Genomic DNA, 18,985 nt, shown 5'->3' with positions numbered 1-18,985 from the left:
ATAACTTGGTTTCATAAAATCTTCAGCATGTGCAATAATGGAAACGATTACATCATGATGGTTATGAAGCACTTTTAAAGAGGTAATAACATTCCTAAGTTCTGTAGGAAATCCACACTCCATTTCCACTAGGATCTCCTCTGTATTTTAAAAAACTTTGGTCAAGGATTCTTGCTTGAGGCAGGAAAAGCACCTGAAATCCATTTACAACCTGTTGCGATCTGAGATGTTCTTTTGGCAAAGGACTACAGGACAGAAGAGCAAATATATTCCTTTTTGTTTTAAAAGGTCAGCTCTTTAGTAGCTTTCTGTCATCCATGAGCGTGCACGTATTTATTTTAATAGCCCCAGATTGGTAATTATGTAAATCAGCCTATTAGTATTAAGTAAATAAAACATTGCTGATGATTTAATGCATGTTTACTATTATGGTTGTGTATAGTTTTTAAGTTTTTTTTTTTTTTTTTTTTTTTTTTAATGGGTTTAATTTGACATCTGTAAATGTTTACATGACATAATGTTTTTTTTTTAAATGCACACATATACATTTATTTCATTACTTAATTAATTTTAATTGATTAATATTATAGGCAACAAAATGGAGCAAGCGTATTTTTCATAGTACATTATTTTTATACATGAGTGGAAGTCCACTTCCAAACAACCAAACAAAAATTTACAGATAATGTACTCACCCTTGTCATCCAAGATGTTTGTGTCTTTCTTTCTTCAGTTGCAAAGAAATTATGTTTTTAGAGGAAAACATTTCAGGATTTTTCTCCATATAATGAACTGATATGGAGCCCCAAGTTTGAACTTCCAAAATGCAGTTTAAATGCGCCTTCAAACGATCCCAGATGCGGTTGTAAACAATCCCAGCCGAGGAAGAAGGCTCTTATGTAGCGAAACGATCTGTTATTTTTATTAAAAAAAAACAATTTAAATACGTTTTAATCTCAAACGCTCGTCTTGTCTTACTCTGCCTGAACTCTGTTTACTCTGGTTCAAGGGTATGTCGAAAAACTTTGTTTTCAACCGCATTTGGGATCGTTTGAAGCCGCATTTAAACTGTATTTTGGAAGTTCAAACTCGGGTCACTATAGCAGTCCATTATGGGAAGAAAAATCCTGAAATGTTTTCCTCAAAAACATAATTTCTTTACGACTAAAGAAAAAAAGACATGAACATCTTAGATGACAAGGGGGTGAATACATCATCTGTAAATTTTTGTTCTGGAAGTGGACTTCTCCTTTAATCCTGGTCCCGGGGACCACCCACTTCACACTTTCTATGTCTCCCTTATCTGACAGAACCACTGTTATGCATTATTTAATATTATTTACTGAAAACAAAACTGCTGAAACACTTATACTGTATTTACTAGCACTTTTGTCAGCCGACCAAGTCAACATCAGCATCAGCCAATGCCAGTAATCTCAAATGAGCCAAAAATTGGCTAATTAAATTGACAGGATGATATATATCGGTCTGTCTGTACTATTGGCTTACTGTAATGAAGCCACTTTGCATCTTCATTATGTGTAAGTAGGATTTCTCCAGCAGTGGACACCTGTGTCCTCTTTACTATGTAACAAGTTGTTCTTATTTTTAAAGTTTTCTGTTAAGTCGTTACTTTTTTCCTTAATACATGTTTGTTCTTTGTTAATCATGTAGGGCTGCCATACACAATGTTAAGGTAAAGCCTAAAGCAGCTGTGTTGAACATGCTAAAGCGGCTGGACAAAATAAGATTCCGCGGTCCAAAGCGAGATGACTTCCTGGATCTACCCGAGTCCCCCACAGGATCGGACACAGAATGTAATGATGACATGCTGCTGAGACCTCGACCTTCAGTACGAGACAATGACGAGCAAAGAGACCCTGTAAGTAATTACACTCATTTTAATTGACAACTCTCTGTTGAGTAAGTATGAAGTACACTACTGTTCAAAAGTATTTGAACAGTAAGGTTTTTAATGTTTTTAAAGAAGTCTCTTCTGCCCTCTAAGCCTGCATTTTATTTGATCCAAAGTACAGCAAAAACAGTAAAATTTTGAAATATTTTAACTAACTTTTTTCCATTTGATTTTTTTTTTAAATGTAATTTATTCCTACATTTTCAGAATCAAATAAATGCAGGCTTGGTGAGCAGAAAAGACTTCTTTAAAAAAAAAAAAAACATTAAAAATCTTACTGTTCAAAAACTTTTGACTGGTAGTGTATAAACGACTCGCTTAAGAGCTTCTATATGTTAGTATACTACAGTTAGTTAAGTAATACATGTGTTATAAAAGTCAGTTTCCAAACTTACTGAGCTGACTACAGAGACAACATTTTAAGGTATCACAAGTTGTCTAAAGTAACTGCGACTTGGATTCGGACTCTGTGTCTTATTTTAGACCCCCAGTGTGGCCCTTTGCTGAGCCAACACTGGTTAAACTTCACAGTACACTGTTACCTAACATTCTATACCACAAATGTTCAAAGGAAAACCATGAGGGCTGATGTTGCCAACTGTATTATTTTGAGATAACGCAGATGATGCATTGCGTCAAGCTTAGTGAAGAAAAACAAATCTATATGGATGAGTCAAGAGAAATATAGATTGTGGATATATTTTATTTAGCACTGAGAAGTACCAACAAAAACAAAACAGATATATATTAAAAGTATTTGTGTTTAAAATTTGAAAATGTAAGCATGTTAGCATAGAATCATGTTGACATTAAACTCTATTGAAATTGTTCAAATTAGTGCTGTCAAGCGATTAATCGCCATATATCCAAAATAAAAGTTTGTGTTTACATAATATAATATAATATATATATATATATATATATATATATACAAACATGTAAATACATGTAAATATTTTTTAAATATATACTGTATGTGTGTATTTATATATACATAATAGATCAACACAGTACACACACACACACTATGTAAATAACTTTTATTTTGGAGGCGATTAATCGCGATTAATTGTTTTACAGCACAAATTTGAACACATTGTTTTCTATGAGTTCAGGATGCATTTTTCTTTTTTTAAGTTTTTAAAACAGTGTCTCATAGTAGCGCAGTGGAAGGCAAAAATATGTTCTGTGCAAACGGCCCCTTAGTAGGCCCAGTTTTCTCTGTCTTTTTTAGAGTCTGACCTTTTTATGTCAACTTTCTCCTTATCTTCTATAATGTAGCAAAGCAGAAAGAGCTTGTTTAATGTTCTGTCTCGACATTATCTCATTCGCCTAGTTAAACTGCGCTGATGTTCCTAAGAAATACAGGAAGGTCTCAACCCTTGCAGCCAAATGATGCTTTAATGCACTTTACCATCCTGTTAACACCAGACGCTGTAGCTTCAGTCTGGTACCTTTTCATTTCACAGATGGTTTATGGACGAATTATTTACCGTAATCGTGTTAGAGGTGTTTCCTGAGAGGTTTGTAGTCGTATCTCTGTAAGTTGGTGTTCTGTTTATTTTGAGGCTTTCCCCTCAATGGTGCAGCCTCAGATTAGTCATGGTGTTGCATAAGTGTCTCACAGAAGAGCCAGCTTCCTCTGCTTCCATCTGCAACATGAGTGTGTGTTTTGGAAATGTAAACTGAGATGTCGAGTGACAGGTCTATGGGTTTCTCTTGGACGCTTTAGGGCGTCATGCTGTACGGTAGTGCGTCTAATGCTCATCCCTCAACCGTGGCTCTGTACCAAAACCTAGTGAGCCGCCCGGTCGTTTTAGGCAACGTTGGCTGTTTTGAATTGTAGATGGCAAAACCTTCCGTCTATCAATCCAATCTCCAAACCGCTTATCCTAAGTGTTGCGGGGATGCTGGAGCATATCCCATAATTTTGGAAAAATAGGCAGGGAAACAGCCTATCACAGTCTATCACGGTCTATCACAGGACTGACACACACATTCATACCTGCAGTTTTTTCTCTTCAATTCACCTATCCTGCAGTGTCTTTAGATTGTGGGGAAAAAACAAATCACCCAAAGAAAACCCACACCAGCATGGGGAGAACATGCAAACTCCACACAGAAAGGCCTACTGGCTTACATATTCAAGAAAAGTAGTGCTGATCCATGCTAAACTCATATCTGCGCTGTTGTGGGTGTTATGGGAGGTTGGCAGGGTGCCGCTATGTGTTTGGTAAGGTGGTCGCTAATTTGTCCAATCCATGGCCCAATTGTCGTAACCAAATTTTTTCCAAAAAAACCCCCTGAGTTGTGTGGAATCTTTACAAAGATTTTACTACTCCTGACTGAGTCAGAGCCTACCCTACAGTTGAGGTCAAAAGTTTACATCTCCCTTTCAGAATCTGCGAAATGTTATTATTTTTACAAAAATAAGAGGGATCATACAAAATGCATGTTATTGTTTATTTAGTACTGACCTGAATAAGATATTTCACATAAAATATCTTTACATATAGTCCACAAGAGAAAATAATTGAATTTATAAAAATGACTCTGTTCAAAAATGTACATCCCCTTGATTCTTAATACTGTGTTGTTACCTGAATGATCCACAGCTGTGGTTTTTCATTTAGTGATAGCTGTTCATAAGTCCCTTGTTTGTCATGAACTGCCTGCTGTTCTGTCCCACAAATTCTTTGGTTTTCCAGTAATCAAAATGTATATAGCAAATGTATCTGGACCCCCTGGCTCTTAATGCATGGTTTTTCCTTCTGGAGCATCAGTGAGCATTTGTACCTTCTGTAATAGTTGCATATGAGTCCCTCAGTTGTCCTCAGTGTGAAAAGACGCATCTCAAAATCATACAGTCATTGTTGGAAAGGCTTCAAATACACAAAAATGCTAGAAAACCAAAAAAAATTGTGAGACCTGAAGGATTTTTCTGAAGAACAGCAGTTTAACAATTTAACTGTTCAGGACAAAAAAGGGACTCAAGAACATCATTCAGGTAAGAACACAGTATTAACAATCAAGGGGATGTAAACTTTTTTTAAATAAATTTTTATAAATTAATCTATTATTTTCTCTTGTGGACTATATGTAAACATATTTTATATGAAATATCTTATTCCAGTCAGTGCTAAATAAACAATCACTTGCATTTTGTACGGTCTCTCTTATTTTGGTAAAAATAATAACATTTTGCAGATTCTGAAAGGGGGATGTAAACTTTTGACCTCAACTGTATATTCAAAAAAAATGTTTGATTTTTAGTTTGATATATTAACTCCTAATCGAACTGTCTCCGATGAGATACCCCCAAATTACCAATGAGAGTAATTAAGCTTCATCACCGGATATTGTGTTTTATTTTAGCTGAAACCTGCCAGCTGAAATGTCACAAAAGTATTTGCAAAACAGAACACACACCAGGAGAGCCAGCTGACGACGTCGATCATCTTCCGTATTTGTTTTTCTTTTAAAGTAGCATTTGATCATCTAAGTTTTTGTGAGATGTTGTGTCTGTGGAATTGCTACTGTGAAGTGGTTACTATAGTCGGCAGGTGTGTGGTATCGCGGTCTGGTCGAAACGTCTACTGTGTGCTTTCGGAGGATTATAATGTTAAAAACTCTGTTCAAATTGTCCTTATGTCTGTGGTCTGCCGTGGTTTTAAAATCAGTTAAGATTTGAAAATCATCTAAGTATAAGCAATGTTAGTGAGCTCAGTAAAAAAAAGAAAAAACAACAATAAAATGGTGGCAAAGTCGAAATAGTGTATGCAGAATATAGTTTATCTTAATTGCAAATAAGCAATTTTAACTTTTATGTTTTGTGCTTATTAGAGTATTAAGTCAATAGCCTAGCAAACATCAGCCTTATGCTAACATCAAACTCATAGAGTTTTGTTTTTCAAACAGTCAGTTATGATACTTTCAGTATAAGATACTGCCTTAGGACACAGTTGTCCTTGTATACATTATACACAGAGATGTCTCACTGTAGTCTGAAATTAAATAATCACTTTCTTTTCTCATTCTCCTCTCAGCATGGATCTTTGCCGTGAGCACTATGAAAATGAGTAGTATGAGGAGAAAGCCAAAGACCTTGGGTGAAAACTAATAAAAAGGTCTCTGAGAAAGTTTTTGTGGGAAACAGACTAAATATGACCTCAGAAGACGCACTCTATAATTACATTATTTTCTTGAAATTTATAGACACCGCATGTCAAACATCCAATTAGTGAAAACAACTTGACATTTTCAAGTCTTTAATATTTTACTGTTATTAATGTTCTTTGTTAATGCACCTAGTGAAACAACAGCATGAAGCTACTTAAAAATTTTAGCTGGTAGTAACAACAGTAGCGTATCAGCTTTATTTACTGTTGGCAGTGGAAAAACCGTTTTGGACATCAGACGTAAGGGGCAATGAATGTTATGAGGCAAGAGTCACGTCTTGTTATCCTCTCAAGCTGAAATCCTATCAAACCAGCACATATGGTCATGAGTTTAAATCCCAGAAATCCCAAGTGCACTCACTGATTTAAGGTCTGGGTTTAGGTAGTGGCATGGAATTGTGGGAGTCACCCAGCCACGCGCTGTGAACTGTAAATTGACATGATTTTCGAAACCCTATGGGGCATTTTATCTGTCCTTTCTTACTACATTCTGATCCGTTAGCTTGAAAACTGCTTCTAAATGTTGACTCGTTCTTGTTTTCTTTCACATTGTAATATAACATTATGTAAAAATAAAGATTTACTATATAGTATGATTATTTAGCTTATAGGTTAGCATGCTAGTGTCAATTTGCATCCAAATGTTCCCAAGGTTCTGTGCATCCATTAACTCCACTTAGAATTCTTTTTTGTAATTAGTGGTGTTATTGTTTGCTTTTCCATTTCTAATTGATTGGACAGTTTTCATCTGATGGACATGTGTAAAAAAAAAAAAAAAAAAAAAAAAAAAACTTTCACTGAAAAAGGAACTAGCCATAAATAGGCACCAGAATATCATAGAGGTTTGACTTGCATCAGTAAGGAACCACCCAGAACACCCATAGCAACACAATAACAGATAACACAGATCGTCTTAGAAACTATATGGGCAACTATTACAACACTCTAGTACACTAGTACTCTAATACTACTCCACTACACTACACCTCATGTTTTCATAGAGGGGGGATCTTCTCAGCCTCCACTAATGTCCAGCATCCACCTAAATGATGCGATGTCAGCCATATTGCGCCAGAATGCCCAGCACACACCAGCTTATTGGTGGTTAGGAGGCCATGATGGTCAGGATCCCAAGGTCACAACTCCACTCTTTTTTAAATGACATCCTGGGATTTTTTAATGGCCACAGAGAGCCAGGACATCAGTTTAACATCATATCTGAAGGATGATGCTTTTTGACAGTATAGTGTCCCCATCACTATACTGGGGCATTAGTACCCACACAGACCACAGGGTGAGCACCCTCACTAACACCACTTCCAGCAGCAACCTAGTTTTCCCAGGAGGTCTCCCATCCGGGTACTAATCAGGCTCAACACTGCTTAGATTCAGTGGGCAACCAGGCGAGAGCTGTAGAGTGATAGCTAGGGTCATTCTTTAATTGTGGGTACATCTCATGTCCGTAAAGTATATTTTTAATATGGTTTCATCAATATAAAGCCCCAATGCTCAATTTTCTAGTACACAATAATATTTTTTCCAAATCACACTACTATATGTATAAAAGTCATAACTTTTGTTTAAAAATGATGGTGATATCACATACAACCCTGGTATTCAGCCATCTGATTTTGTAAAGTTGCTAATTCTGCTGCATTTAAGCATGAAAATTACCTCAAATATGAATGAATTTCATAGTTTTGCTTTCAGTTAGATTAAGCTATCAAGACATTTGGGTGTGTGCTTTAAAAATAATAAGTGTTTATTGTGATGTAACTTGTGTTATTTGTGTCCAAAACCATTGTCAACTAAGTCAAAAAAGAATGGTTTGTCCTATTCTCACATAATTTGCACAGTATGATTATATTTTCTCTAGAAGCACATGGATGAAGCACTAAAGGTTATGTTTTCTCTCTTTCTTCTAATATTGGTTAAACTAGCAAACCTGTGTCAAGAGTGGATTAATCGACTGTCAACAGTGTTACACAAGTATTATTGCTGCAAATTTTAACAAGACAATTTTAAAACTTATGTTTTGTCTGTGAAAATATATTTCTAAACATACCATATGGTCAGTAGTTCTAGGCTTCCATGTTGAGTGTAGGCCCACAACACTAAAAATGTCAACTAAGTTATCTGTCAACTGTGTTACCCAGTAAAGGTGACATGGTGGATAGTAGCAAACATAGAGATTTTATGCACATATTCCTAAAGATAACTTTTATTTAAATAGCACTTTATACAAAATAGACAGTCAAGCAGAGCAAAGGAAAAAGGAAAACCTTTTTCTTCACATTGTCAAATTCTAAATGTATGCCTAATTATAGAATATCTCTTTTAATAGCACATTTTCATACTGAAAAAAAAAAAAACAATAATAAAAAATAAATACAAAGCTGCGTTTTTATGCACAATAAAATAAAATATGTGGTTGTCTATATTGTTTTGTCCCCATCTAAATATGATATGTCATATTTACACTACAAACGTGGCACAAAAGCCATTCAGTTGTCTTTCCACAGTGTTTAGTGCTGCTCAGAGGTGGCATAAATCCATTTACACAGCAATTACAACTGTATACTTTGATAACGGGCTGAGGTGGGTAGGTTTATGCAGCATTGTGCACAGAGCAGCCTTAACTTGGCTGTATAAAGACACCTACAGTTTCCAATCTAGTTTTCTTGTTTTTCTGTTGATGTGTTGCAAGTGCACCCACAGCCTCTGTTGAAAAAAAAAAAAATACATATATATTTTTTTAAAAAAACATGGCAGCTGGTTTGAGCTGGTCATTAGTTGGCTATGAGCTGGTTTAAGTTGGTCAGAAGCTGGTCAGAAGCATAACCAGCTTAAACTAGCTCACGACCAACTAAGGACCAGCTTAAACCAGCTCAAACCAGCTGCCGTGCTTCAAAACATATCTAACCATCATATGCAGTTTTTTACAACAGGGGTGTGGTACCTAAAAAGCCTTTAGTCCAAAGGCTCAGATTTTAAAAAGTTCTGCCTAATTCAAAATGATGTGTAGTGATGTGAAAATGGTTTCCACAGACCTTGAGCTCCTTCCAACATAATTGTGTTTTGGCAATAAAACATTTTGAATAGCCAAAAAATCAATATTCTTCAGCGATGGCTTTCAGAAAGCATGTAAGCTCACTTTCTGCACACACTGAAAGGCTAACCAGTCTTCCCACTCCGTTTGCATGTGTTTGCATTGGTAATTTCCTGCATCGCGGGCAGATTTAGTGTTGAATGCAACAGCCTGCTAACAGAATCACCAGTGCTGCCATGATGTTAAGACAGCAGTGAGGAGTGAGTCATCGCTCACATGCTGATCCAAATAGCTCTGGTGCACACACACAAACATAGACACTCATGGAGCCAATATAACTCTTGTCCGATAGTATATCTCAGATGAGTACTTGTATATCTGTGTAGTTTAGACTGTGTCGTCACAGCACTTTTTGCTTCTTGATTCATGCACTAATGACTCCCTGAAGGTTGGAGGTAATGAGATCAGTTTTTCACACAAGCAGGGGTTTGATTGACTCTGAATATCCCGTTTATGAGAGCCAGTTGCCTACAGTCTCTCTGCTGGAAACTGCCTCTTTCACGCTCTACTGATGACCCTTCTGACATCTTGTATTTAAGGACACATTGTTTTGTGTCGCAGAGGTGGAAGATGCAGATAACAGTAGCTAGTAGGGATGGAAATTAAGAACCTATTGTTCTTATTAAATTGTATGTGAATCAGTAGACATGATGCAGTGGTAAACTGGACTCAACATGACATGACGTGTCATCACATTGGCTACAGTTACATGTACATCAGTATTCCTAAATGATTCAGAATTCTGCAATATTCTGGTTAGTATTGAGTCATGGGTAACACTTACTGTGCTTTTCCTTGAGTGGTACGACTCGGCTCAGCACAGCTTGGCTCACTTTACTTTGGCTCGGTTTGCTTTTCCATTGCAGTTTAGTACCGCTTCAAAGTGGGTGGGATTATCAGGTCTGAGGGGCAAGACAGAAACGAGAATTCCAGGACATTCAACAGAAATTCAACAACATGAAAACAAGGACCACTAAGAATTGCATTTGGGTAAACAGGCTTATATAGTTGGGCTAACAAGGTTAACAAGGGGGAGGAGTTAATGAACAACCATGACAACAAACAAGGGGTGACCATGGGAAAAAAACAGGGTAGCAAATGCAACAAGAGAAACGGGAACTAAACACAGGAAGGGAGCAAGGAAACAAAAGGGAACAGAAACACTTCAAAATAAAAGTCCACAAAAACAAGGCAAGAGAAACACAGGATGAGATCGTAACAGTTAATCAGTGACACAATGAGAGATGGCATTGGTGGAGGGTTAAATGCAATGCTGTCAGATTACCTCATGTTTCTTTTACCAGTGAGAAAACATTACAGCACAAAGCATGTAATATTACAATAATAGCAATAGCAGTAGCAACTGTGTAAAGGAACGTGTTGATGATATCATGTCTGTGTGAACAGGGTGCGCAGAAGTATTCAAATAAATACGTTCACATGCAGGTAGGACAGCCTATCGTAGCCCTCAGATCAAGAAACATAATTGGACGAACATTTTATGGTCATATGCCTTCCACACATGATATAAACGTACAGTTGAAGTCAAAAGTTTACATACACCTTGCAGAATCTGCAAAATGTTAATTATTTTATCAAAATAAGAGGGATCAGACAAAATGGATGTTGTTTTTTATTTCGTACTGACCTGAATAAGATATTTCAAAGAAAAGACGTTTACATATAGTCCACAAGAGAAAATATTACTTGAATTTATAAAAATGACCCCGTTCAGAAATTTACACAAACTTGATTCTTAATACTGTGTTGTTACCTAAGCTGCCTGCTGTTCTTTAGAAAAATCCTTTAGGTCCCACAAATGCTTTGGTTTTTCAGCATTTTTGTGTATTTGATCCCTTTCCAACAATGACTGTATGATTTTGAGATCCATCTTTTCACACTGAGGACAACTGAGGGACTTATATACAAATATTACAGAAGGCTCAAACACTCAGTGCATAAAGAGTCAGGGGTGTAAACTTTTAAAAAGAACTAAGATGTGTACATTTTTCTTATTTTGCCTAAATATCATATTTTTTGTTCATTTAGTATTGCCTTCCAGAAGTTACAGAAGATACTGACATGTTTTCCACAAGACAAAATAAGTTATATTTACTTGATCTTCAGATTCAAAGTTTTCAGCCCCCTTTATCAACTGTTATTTTTTCTTGTGGACTATATGTAAACATCTTTTCTGTGAAATATCATATTCAGGACAGTACATAAAATAAATAACAACATGCATTTTGTATGATCCCTCTTATTCTGGTAAAATAATTAACATTTTGCAGATTCTGCAAGTGTATGTAAACTTTTGACTTAAAATGCATTTTGTTAATAATTTTGAACCATATTGTAAAGTGTTACCGAGTCACATAATTGGATGCAATTGGATTGCCTGATTCAGTTTAAGACAATGTTTTGATTCCCAGCCATGGAATATGGTGGTTTTGATTGAAAATATCAAAATATTTAAAAAAAAAAAAAAAAATCATTGCCTTAGAATTATAAGATTCTATCTGCATTCTGAGCACTTTTGAATATTGAGCTTTGAAATTTTTGCATTTCATAGACTTCTGTAGATAGAACCATTTTTGTTTTCTAAAAAAAAGGCCCAAAATGTTCACAACTTAAAACAACACAATGTGAATAAGTTACTCAGTTTTGACAAAAATGTCAGAACCTTATAATTCTAAGGTGATGAAATGTAGTGTTGCCTTTCACTAGTAAGAGGTGCTAAAAAGTACTAATAGAATTGTTAATAAAATCTATAACGTAACAGACTTTGTATTCAATCTGAATCTACACTTCTGCTTTCTGTCCTCATTGGTTAGTCTTTCTGTATCAGATTGTCCCTTTGTTGGGTTCAGGCATCAATGTTTGGCTAATTATCTTGGACCATTTAGCCCCTGCTGGTAAATGTCGTAATTAAACCATTATGTCGCAAATATTTTCTAATGACTAGTTTAAGATGGTCACCAGTGACCGGCATGTGACTGGCTGCATTATTATGTCATTATGCATTATGTATTATCAGTTCCTGTGGCTACAGGGTGATTGGTTACATGACATTTATGGCACACATGATTGTGCAGCCCAGCATTAAGTGCCCATAACCAAATCCCCCAACAAAGTAGTTTTAGCTACTTTGTTGCTTGAATGTTTCCTTTTTTGCTGTGTTGTGCCCTTCTGGGTCTCTCTCATCCTCTTAATTTCACTCTATTTTTCTCTTCCACATGCATCCCTAATTTGCCATCACATTTTCCCATTTTCTATTTCCCCTGCTGTTGCTTATGTTTATGCACGTGTCTCATCAGCTTGGATATAATCCTGCTGCAAATTGCGTGAAGCGAGTATTTTACCATCAGAGGTTTAATGCAATGACACCAAACGTGTGTGTGAGAAGAGAGCATGCCTGCTCTGTCAGTCGCATTGGCCTCTTAAAGAGACACCTCTGCTTTTCTGCTGTCTCTCTCTGCAGTGCCGCCCTCTCTCCTAATCTCTCACTCACCTACTTTCTCTGTCTCTCTCTCACTGCGGCTCGTCTTTCTGCAGATCTTGCGTTCTTTCAGTCTGTGTGTGTGTGTGTGTGTGCGCGGTGGGATGGAGTCAGAGCAGGTTCATGTCGTGCTACCAGTGAGTCAGAATATTACAGTCTACGTTTGTCATTGAGACCGGCCTCCAGTTTGAGGCTTATCTATCTAAAACAGGAGGAAGACACCATAGAGAAGACTGGTATTCTGTAAGTCACAGCTTGGAGAGACTAGTTTGTGTATGCCAATACTGTCAATAACCATGTGTGTTTTTTCTAGGCTGGTTTGGGGACTTTGTCTGTCATGCAAGACCTGAGGAGTGAATCGGAGCGTCTCAATGAGGTCAAGGGTCATTTGGAAATTGCCTTACTGGAGAAACACTTCCTACGTGAGTACTAGAGGAATATCTGTGCTTGTGTTTTATGTATGATATGTGGAGTAAAGCTGAACAAAAGTTGGGATGCTGTTTATGTATATGCATCTAGTTTAATTTATACCTACAGGTTATAGAGTAGTAAGACTGGGTTCACCATGGGTTGTATACCATGTCAAAAATTTACAGTGGGATAATATCATCCTTTTTTTAGTACCTAACCTAAATGACAGTGTGCTGCACTAATATGAGTTTAATAGCAGCACTATAGCATACTTTTTTTTTTTTTTTTTATTGGTATGATGTATGAAGCCATTACTATAATGACTATTATTCTTAAAAACACTTCTGGCCAGGGTAAAAATTAACAAGGGCTTGTGGAAAAAATGCCACTGGAAGTGACAAAAATGCACTTTATATTTAACATTTTGTGAGAAATAATGCTACCATACTGAATTCCTTAAGGTTAGTTTTTATAATGCTTATATATTTCATAACATTTTATTCTATGGCTTTCTTAAACAGAAAGATTTATTTGGAATTTCATTGAATTAATTCATTAGAGCTTTTGTCATAAGTTGATGAGATTTTCATGCAAAGAAATATACCTTCATAAAAATGTCCCTGAAATCAGTTCCAGAGGTCAAATATTTTATATAAACATTCTTGTATTGCATCACTCTGCATTCTTATAGGATTTAAAGCCGCTGTAAAATAGTCGATATATGCTCACCTCTGATTGCACATGAGTTTTGAAGAAGACTGTGTGCTAATTTGCTTTTCTTTATTTATTTTTAAATCCAGGGCTCAGTTATGATCCAGCCCTTGTATGTGTCTTCCTTATAGTGCAATTTCATGTAGGTAAATTATGTTGGATGTTTTAGTCTTCAGTTGTGTGAATTTCTTATTTTAACTCTTCTAGATGTTATACTGTGCTTCATTTTAGATCTGATGTTTTGTCACTTTGGGCCAGTTTTACTAAACAGGGCAAATTAGCGCGAGAGCGCAATTCCAAAACAGCGCCGATAAAAGGGGAAATTTCTGTGGGTGATTTACTAGGAATGCGCAAATTGAAGAACACAGACACAACATCTTATTTACATACAGGTGCATTTCAGTAAATTAGAATGTCGAGGAAAAGTTCATTTATTTCAGTAATTCAACTCAAATTGTGAAACTCGTGTATTAAATAAATTCAATGCACACAGACTAAAGTAGTTTAAGTCTTTGGTTGATTTAATTGTGATGATTTTGGCTCACATTTAACAAAAACCCATCAATTCACTATCTTAACAAATTAGAATACTTCATAAGACCAATAAAAAATAAAATAAAAAAAATTAGTGAATTGTTGGCCTTCTGGAAAGTATGTTCATTTACTGTATGTGTACTCAATACTTGGTAGGGGCTCCTTTTGCTTTAATTACTGCCTCAATTCGGCGTGGCATGGAGGTGATCAGTCTGTGGCACTGCTGAGGTGGTATGGAAGCCCAGGTTTCTTTGACAGTGGCCTTCAGCTTATCTGCATTTTTTGGTCTCTTGTTTCTCATTTTCCTCTTGGCAATACCCCATAGATTCTCTGTGGGATTCAGGTCTGGTGAGTTTGCTGGCCAGTCAAGCGCACCAACACAATGGTCATTTAATCAACTTTTGGTGCTTTTGGCAGTGTGGGCAGGTGCCAAATCCTGCTGGAAAATGAAATCAGCATCTTTAAAAAGCTGGTCAGCAGAAGGAAGCATGAAGTGCTCTAAAATGTCTTGGTAAACTGCTGCAGTGACTTTGGTTTCAAAAAACATAGTGGACCAACACCAGCAGATGACATTGCACCCCAAATCATCACAGACTGTGGAAACTTAACACTGGATTTCAAGCAACTTGAGCTATGAGCTTCTCCACCCTTCCTCCAGACTCTAGGACCTTGGTTTCCAAATGAAATACAAAACTTGGTCTCATCTGAAAAGAGGACTTTGGACCGCTGGGCAACAGTCCATTTCTTCTCCTTATCCCAGGTAAAACGCCTCTGACATTGTCTTCAGGAGTTGCTTAACAAGAGGAATATGACAACTGTAGCCAAATTCCTTGACATGTCTGTGTGTGGTGGCTCTTGATGCCTTGACCCCAGTCCATTCCTTGTGAAGTTCACCCAAATTCTTGAATCAATTTTGCTTGAAAAGCCTCTCAAGGCTGCGGTTCTCTCGGGTGTTTGTGCATCTTTTTCTTCCATACTTTTTCCTTCCACTAAACTTTCTGTTAACATGCTTGGATACAGCACTCTGCGAACAGCCAGCTTCTTTGGCAATGAATGTTTGTGGCTTACCCTCCTTGCGAAGGGTGTCAATGATTGTCTTCTGAACAACTGTCAGATCAGCAGTCTTCCACATGATAGTGTAGCCTAGTGAACCAAACTGAGAGACCATTTTGAAGGCTCAAGAAACCTTTGCAGGTGTTTTGAGTTAAATGTGAGCCAAAATAATCACAATTAAAAGCACCAAAGACTTAAACTACTTCAGTCTGTGTGCATTGAATTTATTTAATACATGAGTTTCACAATTTCAAGCGCCAAATAGTTTAAGATGTACTTTTTTGGAGCGTTAAATAATGGCCCAAACATTCGTAAAATGAACTGTGTGATTAATTTGAATACTCTCCTCCCATAAGTTTTGCATCTGAAAGGGAAACAAATGCATATACAATAAGGTCAGGTGCAAAAATAACTCTGTCCATGCCTTTTCTGCGCTAATTCTTGACTGCCCGTCTTTAATAAATCCTGACAGCACTATTTTAATGCCAAAAGTAGGCTGTTAGTAAATTTGGCCCTTGGTGTGTGGAAGATGCATTGTAGTGACGAACCTTAGAAGATAATTTGTATCCTTTGTATTTTGACAGTAGGATTGTGTTTATGTAGTTGTTTCACCACATGGTTTGTTCATAGCAAGAAAACAATTAAAAAGTTGTGTCACATGTACTGGTGTAAACCAATTACAATCCTATCATGACAACTCTCTGAGGCTTTAGCATGGTAATGTACATGACAATAGCTATGTTTCCATCACACTGTTTTTATGCGCATTTTGAACAACTGCATCAGAAACGAGTGATGGAAATGCCAAAATTCTGAAAAAACTACCTTGAAGTGGTTTTTGATTTCTGCAGAAAAGGGCTAATGTAAATAATTGAGAAGGAAACACAATTTGCAAATAAATTCCTCCATATGCACCAAAAAATTCATGTGACTTTGCACTATTGGATGGGATAACTTGACTAATCAGTAGACTGATCTCATTGCACAGCATCTGAAATGTTGTTATGGTCACTCTGAAATTCCTGAGCAAAGTCTGTTGTTAAAGTATTTCTGTATATTTGCCTCCTAGAGGTGTCTTACAAGTGTCTTACAAGCCTCCGAAAGCAGTGACCACATTTATTGTGTTTTGTCTGTTCTCTCTGAGGCACAAGTAATTTATTATATATGAAGATTCCTATATTCAGTGGCTTTTCCTACTTTTCTTAGCAATATTTAGTATCAGTTTATCAGGAAGTGACGATTTTGACTCATTGGATGGAAACAGTGATTTTTCGCAAATGTTTTAAGCAATATTCCAATTTTGCACCTAAAATTGCAACTTTGGATGGAAACCCGGCTAATGTTAATGTGTTTGGTCTTGGCAGAATAGATCTACTACGCTGCTGCTTCTATGGCAGAGCAAGTACTCAGACTTGCTACTGCCAATACATCCACAACATGCTGCTGCATGACTCTGTAGCAGATCTATACAGGTGGAGCTGGGGAAGGTGGAGGGTTTCTGAAGCATGCTGCATCTGCTACGGCAAGCACTAGCCAAGTATTTGAATGTTGAGCAGTAAGCTCATTAGCTGCTGATACAAAAGAAAATCAATCAGCTGCGCCATGTCATAATGGTGCCATTTAATCAGACTGAGTTAGACCTACGGACTGTGCCATCTAGAGTGTCAGAACTTTAAATTTTTTACCCATTTGTTACCCATACTGATTAGTATGTGAGTGTTGTTATAAATGAGCGTTTGCTATTTTTTTATGCGACAGAATAGAGGAACAAAATGTTCTCACTGCAGTTCCAATGAGAAAAAGTGCTTAATGGAACTAAATAATGTCTTTATTAAAAGGGTTGTTCAGCCAAAAATTAAGCTTGCCTTGTTGCTCTGACTTCGTTCTGCTGAAGAAATAGAAACCGAAGTTTCTCAAGTTTTAAATATAAAAGCAGCATGAAAATATCATAAAAGTCATCCAATTGACTTTAAATATTGAGATTTCTGGAGTCTTCGTTGTGAGGAACAAACTAAATTAATATTATTATTTACTGATAATCCTCTAGTGAACTGCTGCAAACCGAGTCAGTTAATCAGTTTTAAAAAAAGATTCTGAAATTGATTCTGAAAATGTATGTTTTGTGAACTGGATCAGCCGATTCACCAAAAAGATCTGACTGAATGATTCATTCACAAACAGAGCTTAGACTGACCTCCAAATTTTCAGTGAATAATGACTTTTGTTTTAGAAGACTGTAGTACATGACTTATTTATTGTGCTTTTATGTGCTTTTTATGTGTCGAAGACACATACTGAGAAAATGTGTACCTTGAATATCCCATATTGCTTTGGATAAAAAAAATACATCTGCCAAATGTATAAAATGTTAAACATAAATGTTTCTGTAAGGGTTAGGGGTATAGACAATGTAATTAGCTCAGTATAAAAAACAATAGAAGTCAATAGGCAGTCTCTGCCCTGACAGGAAAAACAATTAAAATGTGCGTGTGTGGGGGGATATGATCATTGTGTCCATCGCAGCTACAGTAAACATTGAAATGACATATGAACAGCAACTGAAGGTCATTAGTAAACAACACAGTCACAATCATCTGTTATATAACTAAGCGTGCCACTGTCAGCAGACTCCCACACACAGGAGAACCCACACATGAGCTCTGCAGAGGGACCGAGACAGCACACACAAGCTAGAAGAAAATGAATGGGGAGAGAGCTATAAAATATGAAGCAGGAAAGGGATTATGGAGTGAAGCTGTTAGAGCATCAGAGGAGCAGAGTTATAGTCATTTCTGTGAGCTCTGATGTGTTTCCTTTCAGAGATGTAGCACATATATGTGAATGGGAGAAATTTTATTGCTAGAAATCACAATGCTGTAGTCTTACCTCAGTTATAAGAACCAGTCGCTGTGTGGATGAATGGAAGTCCTGTCATAAAACTTAGAGTTTGAAATTTTGAACATGCATGACATTAGCTCGACCAGATCACAGTTGTTGTGTGATTTAAGCCAAAGATTTTTACGATACCATTATTACTAGAGGTCAGCCGATTAATCAGTTTTGCCGATTATTCGGCTTCGATAACCAATTAATGAGTGTTTTCAGGTTACATCCAACCTACTTATTGATATTGGCTAAATCCACTATTGGTCATCCTCTAATTATTACCAGAATTTATTACAGATTTGACACATACTATTTTTGCTTGAGCTACAGGATGTAAAAAGATACCTGATAACAACAATATGTCTTCTGAAGGAAGATTTGGCATGACATGTCTGAAGCCATCAATTTATAATTGAAGCAAAGTTTGAATTGAATTTAACATGAATGAGATTTGAGCACTGCAAAGGACAAGATTTTCATCAGACAAAGCTATCGCCTCTTGAAATACAGGGTCCTATAGGCTGCGTTTATAATGCTTTTATTGTGCTTTTCTCTCCTTTTTGGAGTTTCACATTGGAAATCGTCATCCTTTTATGGGTAAATTTGGAAATTCTTCTTTTATTCTTTTATGTTTCATGGATAACACAATCATGAGTTTCCTTTCCTTTTGTCCTTCTACTGTTCATTCA

General features: G+C 36.6%; 1 protein-coding gene and 1 long non-coding RNA gene across 4 annotated transcripts in view; one reads left to right on the top strand and one right to left on the bottom strand.

Moving 5' to 3' along the window:
* LOC127164580 (uncharacterized) overlaps positions 1–18,985 on the bottom strand; it is an 83,607-nt gene that overhangs the window by 11,333 nt on the left and 53,289 nt on the right. Inside the window, exon 4 of the long non-coding RNA XR_007827679.1 lies at positions 9,987–10,104. This is a non-coding gene — a long non-coding RNA (uncharacterized LOC127164580). The remainder of the gene's footprint in view (positions 1–9,986; positions 10,105–18,985) is intronic.
* gramd4a (GRAM domain containing 4a) overlaps positions 1–18,985 on the top strand; it is a 66,774-nt gene that overhangs the window by 2,634 nt on the left and 45,155 nt on the right. For 2 of the 3 annotated variants that reach the window (XM_051108579.1, XM_051108578.1), the window contains exons 2-3: positions 1,675–1,882; positions 13,015–13,123. In XM_051108579.1, coding sequence (XP_050964536.1) covers positions 1,675–1,882; positions 13,015–13,123 — 317 coding nt within the window. Of the gene's footprint in view, positions 1–1,674; positions 1,883–12,532; positions 12,945–13,014; positions 13,124–18,985 lie in introns of those variants that run through there. The other variant, XM_051108580.1, reaches the window with a different exon arrangement.

This window comes from Labeo rohita, chromosome 4, assembly GCF_022985175.1.
Source record: "Labeo rohita strain BAU-BD-2019 chromosome 4, IGBB_LRoh.1.0, whole genome shotgun sequence".
Taxonomy (NCBI): Eukaryota; Metazoa; Chordata; class Actinopteri; order Cypriniformes; family Cyprinidae; genus Labeo; species Labeo rohita.
This window is presented reverse-complemented; position numbering and strand designations above follow the sequence as displayed.